At 34.6% G+C, this 10,573-nt stretch overlaps 1 protein-coding gene across 7 annotated transcripts in view; it reads left to right on the top strand.

Moving 5' to 3' along the window:
• Positions 1–6,675: 6,675 nt before the first annotated feature.
• Positions 6,676–10,573, top strand: part of Orp8 (Oxysterol-binding protein-related protein 8) — a 99,295-nt gene continuing 95,397 nt past the window's right edge. For 4 of the 7 annotated variants that reach the window (XM_071588419.1, XM_071588418.1, XM_071588420.1 and 1 more), the window contains exon 1: positions 6,676–6,956. In XM_071588419.1, coding sequence (XP_071444520.1) covers positions 6,893–6,956 — 64 coding nt within the window. In that variant the 5' untranslated portion in view covers positions 6,676–6,892. The remainder of the gene's footprint in view (positions 6,957–10,573) is intronic. The other 3 variants (XM_071588422.1, XM_071588421.1, XM_071588417.1) reach the window with 1 other exon arrangement.

Genomic DNA, 10,573 nt, shown 5'->3' with positions numbered 1-10,573 from the left:
CAAGCATTTTAGCCAATGCATTTATTTGACTGAAAACTGTGATTTCAATAAAACTATTACCAATCCTGTGTAGTAAATATATATTCACATTAGAGTATATCAAGATTTTAAAGCTTAATTGAAAAGAAGGCAATGTGCTCATAGTACACATGCCATTATCCTTCAGTATTTGTTGTATAAGTATCAGTAGTGGTTTTCCAATCTTATCACACACAATCATTCCAGTCCTTGACATTTTAAAGTATAAGCATTAATGAGAGTTGTGAAATCAAGTTTCTCCAAAGATGTAAACGGAAATGTGAAATTCGCCACATATCTAGATATGTACCCGGTAAATTATGAGTCAGGAGCTCAAGACATTTAATTTGAGAAGCATGCCTCATTGTTTGGGTTAACACTTTACAAATAGTTCCCAAAAATCAATTATATATTGCATTTGGTCAATGAATTTGGTTGGTGTTTGGGCTATATCATCCCATTATTTCCATAGTTAAAATAATTATGATGGATAAACCCATAGATAGCGATGCCACTATTCGTGAATATTTATTTTATCAAATGAATAAATTAATCACCACACCCAGGAACTCATTTAATTTGTTCCGTAGGTACATCCATCTTTAATTCTTTTGCAATACCATGGGAAAGTAAGTAATCACATTGGGAAGGTAAAGAATATAAAAAGTATACTGAAAAGGAGTGGAATGAAAATAGGTAGGTATCATGAAATTAGGCATGCATGTGTTGAAAAAGGTTGAACTGAGTGAGTTTACTCTACATAACGGAAAGACTGGAGACAGAAACAGACCATTTGTAATGAAAAGTTCTACATGGTATGCAGACACTGAGTTATTATATTAGGCTGACTAAAATACAGGATCAACATTGAAAGTTAAATTGATATTCATTTTATCTTTAGCCCTAACTTTGTTAGCTGTGCTAAGAGGCATCATGGAGCAAAAAAAGTTAATAATTTGACTAATTAGTAATGGTAATACCTCATTGGTTCAGTCATGCTAATTTCATCGACAAATGCTAAATGGATACCATCTTAATTGGTAAGAGATAAATTAGTCATTATTTTGATTGATTATTAAAATTTATATAATTAGTATTCATTACTTCTGTCTTCATTCTTATAACTCTCTTCTTTCTATTCAAAATATTTTGTTTAATTTTCCATCCTCATTCTTGTATATCAGACATTCTGTTACATCTTCCAACATCTCAGTGCCTCTTAATATCTTAACAATCCTCTTTTTTGCCTCCTTTGTATTTCACTTAACGACTTTTTGTATTCCCTCATCCATTAACCAATTTATATAGGAAAGCCTAAAAGTTATATACTTTCAATGCATTCATCCTTCCACTGTCATATAATGGATGATGACTTTTTGCTGCATACTAATCCCATTCAAAGTAAATTACAGAGAAAAAACGGAACTATTATAAAGCAGCAACTATGGTCAATGATCTCAGGGAACGTTAGTTTATCCCTTTTAAAAAGGTGCCAGTACAATTTTCATTCAAAGCAATCAAGTCTATGGCACAGATGCCCCTTGATTTTATTAAAAATTAATCCCAATAATCTTGCCTTGCGATTTCAACATTTATAATTTATCATGATCTCAAAAGCAAATACATAATCAATGGAAACAAACCCTAATTAGACACTCTGATAAAGAATAATTTTCAGGAGAAAAAATAATTTTGGTGCAACAATTTCAGAGTGTAAAAATCATTTGCCTTGACTGGGACTCGAACCCAGATCCCTCAATATCTGGTCGAGTGCTTTAGCCACTTAAGCTACCAAGGCGTCCTCTTAAACTCTGAAATTTTGGGGCTTTTAAAGGAACTAGATGTTATGACGAAATACCGTACATACAATGTCACATGCATTCGTAGTCGTGCGCGAGGCGCCACTGTCCACGAGGTTAAAGCCAACTTTAAACACTTATAGTGTTTTCCCTTTGACAAATATAGAAATTATACAAAATAGATTTGTCAAAGGGAAAACACCATAAGTGTTTAAAGTTGGCTTTAACCTCGTGGACAGTGGCGCCTCGCGCACGACTACGAATGCATGTGACATTGTATGTACGGTATTTCGTCATAACATCTAGTTCCTTTAAAAGCCCCAAAATTTCAGAGTTTAAGAGGACGCCTCGGTAGCTTAAGTGGCTAAAGCACTCGACCGGATATTGAGGGATCTGGGTTCGAGTCCCAGTCAAGGCGAATGATTTTTATGCTCTGAAATTGTTGCATTGAAATGCACATTAGCGGATGACTCCATTAAAAGTTACTGTTGCGGCATCTCCCGCAGTTTCTTTGGAATAATTTTGGTCTTCATTCCTTCCCATTCTCTCCAAACCTTTTGAAAAACCTATCCATGAAACAATTCCAGATTTTCTGAAGGATAAAAAACCCTTGACCAACCTCAATCTGGATTTTGACATGGATACTGTAGCATTATTACTTTGGTCATTAACTGATACAATTAAATGATTGAGGTAATTAACAGGTTATTATATAATTTTATGCTCATTTCCTTGGGTCCGCCTTGTAAAGCTTTGGCAATTACTTTTTTGTATTGCATGTTGTTAGTACCTCTTGTGCAATAACTATGCTTGTCACTGTTTAGCCTGGAGTAGCTCATATTTTGTTTGACATTGGTAGTCAAACTTAGTATATAGATGCATTATAGAGAAAGTCATTTGAGGCTCTTTTAAATTGGCAGGCATGGGGATCATATGGTTTCCCAGAGACAATCCTCACTGCCCTTTTTCAGGATAAATACATCTGTGATAAGTATGAATGTCCCAAGAAGGTAATATTATAGATAACATATGAATAGAGTACACCTTATTCAACCTGCCACTATCATCAATATACTGTCTCCAGGTGAATTCTGCTCAGTGATGATACTGCAAATGACGGCATACCTTTTTCAAGATGACATTTACAGCACCATTTGCCTGAATATTTCCATATGCACGCAATGCTCAGACTGTGCACTAGTTCAAGGAATGTATGTTCAAGTTGTAATGGTGATTGATTTTGAGGTGCTCCAGAACCCAGCCACTTCTAGCTTCTGTCAAAATTTCCACTTAGGTTCATCACCTCTAATAAAAAATCTAGCAGTTTGTCATCAGCTGGTGTTAGCAATGATTTTTTTATGTTAATTCCTTGACCCAATGATAGAGGTAAATGGTAAATGATTTCCGATTAACCACCATTACAGATTTTCACATTCTTGTGGCACATTGACTTACTGCACTTCCAAAAGGTGTACCAAGATACATCTTCATTTTATTGGCATTTGGACGGCATCACTCAGTTGGCAACACTGCATTGCCTGATAGGAGCTTGAACTATTTTTCTTTAGTTTAAGGCAACCTGACAACATTCATCCTGAGGGCTCTCGTGGATGAACGATCAGAAGACTTACACAGCAAGCAACACTTGAATTGGTTGTAACAAGCAGTTGGGATCTCTTTATGGCGATGTGTCTACTCATTCAAAGCCTTCCTTCCACTTATTAGCTTCTCTGTCTTTATTCTTCATTTTGATATCTGAAAAGCCTTTTTACCTTCATTTAAGCTTTACTCCGCTAATAGGAAAATCATATTGGACCAACTGCTACATTTTCCTTCATTTTTCTCAATTCAATCTCAAATCATCATAAATTCTGCTAGTACACATTCCATTTCTTAAATACGCTCTTCCATTCCATCCTATTTTATGCATTGCAGCTGTTTTCTCTCATTCTTTATTTGTTTTTCGACTGTTTAGTTTTTAGAATCTCCATATCATCTCATTACTTTTCTCCTTTCTTTTTCCTTGTCTACATATAAAGCTTCAACTTTTAGCCCTTTTAACTTTGTTTTATTTTCATCCTCAGCACAGGAAACAGCTGGTGAGCTTTCATCAACTTCTTACTTCTTATTAATATTGCACCTCTATTTTTTCCATAAGTCTTGTATTCAGGGATTATGGTGTCCAATAGGCCCCAAGAATTCATGAAGATTTTCAATCAACATTGCTGGAGCAACGAATTGCATCTAGCTTGTTCACATACTTAAAGAGGCCAGTGATATTATTTGATGGAAATGTCAAAGATGTTATGTTAGATGTTTTGCTGTGGTTTTGGCTGTGGATAATGCAGATAGGAAAAGAGGAAAATGATGGGAGAAATTGATGATGATTAACAAAACCTTGAATTCTTGGAGAGGGATAGATGGAAATTGAAGGCCATGGTTTAATTCAAGATGAAATATAGATTGAAAACCTGCAGGGTTTTCTAAATTATCAATGAATGGACGATGCAAGTTTTAATAAACTATTAACATTTATCAGGCTATTCAAAAGAAATTAATGCCCCCAGCCTCATTTTTCTTAGTAGACTCAAGTCTTTAATTTTACCCATATGCCAACTTTTCATTTTGGCTTGTCAGCCTTTTATGGTTGTTCATGGCTGATTTTGGAAATGATGGTAACTTTGTGTGTAGCACAATTAAAAATAATAGTAATTGACATTAAATTAGTGTACTGAAGCTTTGCAGTATTTGTTAAATTAGTTGAAATGAAATTTTATTAATTTTAATTTTTCATGAAGAAACATTGGATCCGATACTAATTTATATAAATCCAACAGTTTATTAATGTACTAATGTGTGCCATTGATCTTCCAAATGCTATGATCTTGATCTTCTTTCTTACAATAACTATTTCTATTATAACAGTGCATAGCCTGTGCATTTATGGTATGTTATGAGATATTGGTAAAGGAAAATTATCTCTTAACAAGGTCCAATTAAGTACATAATTCTGAAACAAGAAGCTGACTGCATATCATATCTTCATTGACTAGCACTCAATAATCTGTGAAATACAGAGGCATCAAATAATTTAATGACCTGCAAGTTTTTGCTTGTGGCACCAATATCACAACATTCAAAACCAAACTGTACTATTTACTATCAACCTAGTCTTTTTTCTCATTCCAAGTTTTTCTAGATGAATAGTTGTGAGCTGATTTTCATTTAAAGTGGATATAAATATAAATGTACATTACATTTTGATTTGAATATTTTTGATGATATGTATTGTGGGGTTAAACCATCCAATGATAAATAAAGATTATGGTTATAATCTTTCTCTTCTTCCTGGTCTTAATCTGTAGCCAGATAACTCCTCTCCAACATCATGCTTTTCTTTATATTGAAGTTTAATCATCTTAAGTAGTCTGGAATAGCAGAGCTCAATACTATTGTTTTCAATTACTATCATTATTTGCTTATATTTCATGTATTTATTCAGGATTCACTTATGGATATTGTTATAAGCGCTGTTATTTTGATCCAAGTTATTAAAGTGGTAGACAACATACAAATAATATCTCAAATTGGCTGCCTGTGAATGTTACCCTATTGTGTCTCTTTCAATGGTCACTGCCAATCCCTCATATATCCTGTTCTGCACCCCTCGTTTCTCAGGTATCATGGTAGACCCTCATTTTGGCCATCAAAATAGGTTATCACTGGATGTGGAATTATCACTCTCATCTGCTATTCTTTGGAGAACACTTCCTCTCCCATTGATTGCTTTACTCCACGGTAAATGCCTCCACCATTTGTGCTCTCTAGTAACTGTAATGGAATTGTGGGGTGTAGTACTACAACTTGCATCCCAATTACCTTTCTGTATTGCACTTGGCTTTACTGGTCGGTATCTTTCAGTTTTATTTTATGCCCATTTTCCAGACTGCAAAATTGCTATCATGGAAATTAGCTGAATGTAAATGGATGACAAAGAATTTTTAATTTCAACAACTAAATTGGCATAGAAAAAAGTATGCTCGCTTCACAAAACCAGTCATTATTTCCAGCATTTGGAAATGAAACAATCAAAAAACTATGAAAAAGTACGTGCGAATGATAATTATAAAAATAAATAATGTGCATATGTTTTTCACACCACATGAGCTCGAATTTATATGTTATCGGATTTTTTTTGTTTCAACCTTTGATTTGCGTTTATGCACGATACATAATAATTAATTAATAGTGTTTACACTGAAGTTACCTTTGATTGGGCATCACATAAATCAAATAATAAAGAAATTACCCTAAATATCTTCTATAAACATTGAATTTAATCCTAAATAAGCCGAATGATAAATGTTGTTTAAGCTCCTAATATGCAATAAAGAATACATAATAAATAATTAGGAGTACCGTACATCAGCATTCTAAAATAGCATATAAAATCTACCAAAACTGGTTTAAATGATATTTAGATTGTTTAGTCAATTAAAAAAACTTTAACGCAGTTGATAATATTTAAATACACAAGTAAATTTTCTTCTATCCAGCAGTTGAACATTTAGTTTGCATATACATTTTAAAAAAATACCCATTTTGAGTGGTGCTCTGAAGAATTATAAAAAAATGAACAATAATTTTTTAAATGTATTGCATAAAAAGTATAATAGATTTTGATTAATTTAAATGTAGATAATAACTATCATGGAATGTAATTACTTTCGTCTAGGTTTCTGTTCCGCGTGATTGCTACGTTACCATTTCGTAAGTAGCGCGGCATTATTCATTTGTATAATTATGAGCCTAGCTTTTTCTCCTATAGATGTCAATACTGTTGGCGAAGCATGGGATTTGTGGAGATATGTAATTTCCTTGTCAGTGAAAGGCGAATTTGGCTATCAAATGCTTCAAAAATGTAATGTAGTTCAGAAAACATTGTTTTTCTCACTTAATTCGCTAACAATGCGGTAGGAAGATAATTATCTCGTGTGGCGTGCAAATTCTTTCTTCAAAATCGTCGAGGATGGTGCTAATTCTTCATCTGTGTTGATTCCGAATCCACATCAGTTATGGAAGAAAGTCGAGTGAGAAAATCATCTAAAGAGCAACATAACTCTTCTCCACTGTACTCAAGTAAGTATTGATGCCTTTTATCTTTCCTGAAACTGTATCTACTCGTCTTTAATGATGAAGTTGATGCTGTTCGAACTAGTGAATGTTTTTAATATCGGTTTTAAGTGTGAACGGCGTGTACATAAAGTGAGGCCAAAGGCAGTGTACTAGTTATTATAGCCTTCACTGAAGTTTCTCGTGGTATAAAATACGTAAATGACATCGAATTGTGTAGTTGTATCCAGAAGTTTCGAGCTTACATAGCTTTGTTGTTTTCTGAGCAAAAGGCCATAGTTCAAAAGGAAAAGAGAGCATAATTAACTGATTCGGCTCTCTTAGCCTCGAGTTTTAGTTACCGTGAAAAATCATTATTGCTGTACATGCAATAGATTCCTCCATGCCAAATAATTTGACTCTAATTCCTGCAATAAATTGTTGATGATACATAGCCAGTTAGTTATTTCATGATGTTTGCGAATCGGGTATGGGAGAATGAGTGTCATTTCCTCTGTTGAAATTATTCTTTTTTTCTATGGTTTATAGTTATGAGGATAAATTTATATTTTTTTGAGTTCATGAACGTTAACATAATGCTAATTAGACATTCAGGTTTAACGCACGCCGACTGCGGCTTTCCATGAGAGAGTGTTCTTCGTCTGCTACGTGCAGAGCGCAAGCATGGATTTTTATCTCGTCGGTGTTTGTTTACTGCTATTTTTCAAAAGCCTGAGATGATGTTGCTCTTGTATTAGTTTTTGAGATGGTTCCTTGCTACATAGAAAAACGTGCTGATTTACTAAGATGTTATATGTGTGTCTAAAATGTAGTGCTAATTCAACATCTCGCTCCGCTGTAACCTAATTTTAAATGTAATTATAAAATGGTTAGTGTCCTCTGGGTATATAAGTATCATAGAAATTTGGCTCAAGGCATATAATATGAGCATAACGCGATATCCTGAATGGCTGAAGCCATCAACTTTCATGTACGATATCTTCTAAGTTTTATGACCATGAACTGTTCATTGAAGCACATGTGAACAGACGGCAATAGTTTGAGGTATTATCTATTTCTCGTTGCACCCTATCGTCGAAACGCGCTCCCGTATGTGACTGTACTTAGGTTCAAAATACTTTATTATTTTTAATGATTATCTGATAGCTACAATGTTAAACATATTATTCACGTTTAAGTCATGAGATTTTGCGTCATTTGCAGAGAACTGGTAATTAGTATAGTCATCATAACATTTCTAGTAAGTTACGGTTAACCATCCTAGTTAAATGCTGAGTCAGATATGGTCAGCTAGACGGTGGGAGTTGTACTGTGTATTTCCTGTGCGTAGCGAACTCGACCAAGTTTCATGCCTGAAGATGTTTTCGCACTAGGTGGACAGACAGGCTTATCTTCACTCGCCAAGCCGAAGTGCCCCTAAAGAATATAAACCTAAAGACACGATTGCCAGGAATATCCTGCACCCGTGATATCCTTATATTTTCCTTTCTTTCAGTGCGCACTATTGTAATTTTGTTAATTACATTATTTACAGCATGGAGCTAAATTTTTAAATCCATTTAGCAATTGGGTTCTGGAGAAATCAAGGAAGACGTTCAACTCTTACTACAGAATCTCAATCCAAATGTAGCGGTCCAGCGTTGAAATTGGTCTTTATTTTTATACTTTTATTGTGTTGCTGATAATATCACTTCGTTACTACGGTGGACTATTGTTTAAATTTATTTTAATGTGGCATGTTGATAGAAAATTAATTTATATTGCTGTAATGCACAGGCAAAGGTGTGTGTGCTTTTCCCCCAGCCTTTTTTGTGGGCTAGCAAGTTTTACTATTAAGCCTGTGTATAACTGTTTCATTTGGTGATAAATGGTACAATGAAATTACTTTTTTATTACGAACTTTAATTTTTCCTGTAGTTTTGCCGAAGTTCAGTGCTTACGCTACCTATTTAACAAACCGGTCTTAGAATTAATTATTTCGAGAACTTTCATGTAACTGAAATGGTTTATTATGGGAAGTAGTAATTCATTTTAATTTAAGCGGCATCTAAACATTTGCTTAAATGGAATTGGCGGAATGAAACTTGCTGTTTTAAAAGTTACGATAAATTTGATTTTATTTGTTAACCTGAAAGGCTGTGGTGTTTCCTTTGAAAACATTATGAACGACGCATTTCGACGCACTGCGCCATCCCCGAGTAGAGATATAAAAGTTTTCTCAGTGGAGCTCGGAGCGTGTTTTTTAAAAAACAGTTCGTGCAAGTGAAGCTTCGACATTATCACATGGTGCGGGGTATTTCTGTTGATTTGCGTTGATTTATCATCTGCTTCCTTCGTTGTTTTGATTCTGTTGTTTACTTTTATTTTGCTGCCACACTTTCGACTGGTGTACTGTAGTAATACGAATTTTGGTCTCGGTTTTTCTTTCTGAAAAACATCATGAACTACTCTTTCCGAAAATTGTACAAGGGCTGCATTTCTTTCTCACGAGATGTGGTGAATTGTTTACAAAATGATTGTGATTTTGTTATGGATTAGGATAAGTAGTCTTTCATTTAGTTTCAGACGAGCGATGGCTCACATACCGTTACTCAAGCCGCATGTCCGATCGAAGTGGAGGCGAAAGTACAGATGAAATTTAGCAATCTATCCATTTCCTTACCCAATTAAAGAGTTATTTGCTAATTTATTCAGGCGAATGTAAAAATAAACGTGCGATGTTCTTTTTAACTGTGTCAAAATTTAACGGCACGAAGGAGATCGCTAGAAAAGTAGTGGGTAAACTTTTGAAATACTGCGAGTTCTTTTCTTGAACTCGATAACCTCACGAGGAATAACCCCGTGCCTTCTCCTTTTTTCCTTGTGGTCTTTTGGCTGTCACGCCATAATCCAGAGTGCTAAATATTTTATGCGAAGCGGTATAGATAATCCATTATTGAATCCCGAACACGGCTAGCAGAGGCTCTTTTATCGACTAGTTATAATGTTTGACCTTCAAAACGTGAATTATTATAATTCTGCTACCTTGGAAATTCTTTCATAATGCTGCTTTCTTTGAAAAGTCAAGAAATTGTTTTGTGTGATGTTTATTGATTGCTCTTTTATCTCGAATTCGAGAAAACGTTTGTCACTCTCCGTTACTTTGTAGGCAACTTTTCTGTTATTCTCCATTGATCGTTTTTAGAGTTATTCGCGGCAAGAATCAAATCATTGCCCCTCTTTGGCTTTAACTAGCTGTTAATAGAGCTTGGAAGACTTCTTGTTCCACTTATCCGAACGTCCATTTGTTTGTTAATTTGTGCACACAGGTCGATTCAAGCAATTTTACGGAGGACATGTGAAATTATTTCATCAATCGACAATTAGATGTAAATGACTGAAGCCGATTTTTATGAAGACCTCACCATATATGAAGACCTCACTAATATTTCTCAAGATTGTGGGAGGGCAAATATGTGACATATTCCCAAAGGACATAGGTATCTTTTTCTGCATCAAAATTGTAGTCTTTAAAGAATGATTTTATGAATCTGCCCTTATTGAGTATAATTTAATTATTTTGTGGTGTTGACCGCGCGGATTTAACGTGTTCCAGATAGCTCTCTGAATCACGCACACAGTGA

Source organism: Hetaerina americana, unplaced genomic scaffold, assembly GCF_022747635.1.
Source record: "Hetaerina americana unplaced genomic scaffold, ioHetAmer1.1.p SCAF_3, whole genome shotgun sequence".
Taxonomy (NCBI): Eukaryota; Metazoa; Arthropoda; class Insecta; order Odonata; family Calopterygidae; genus Hetaerina; species Hetaerina americana.
This window is presented reverse-complemented; position numbering and strand designations above follow the sequence as displayed.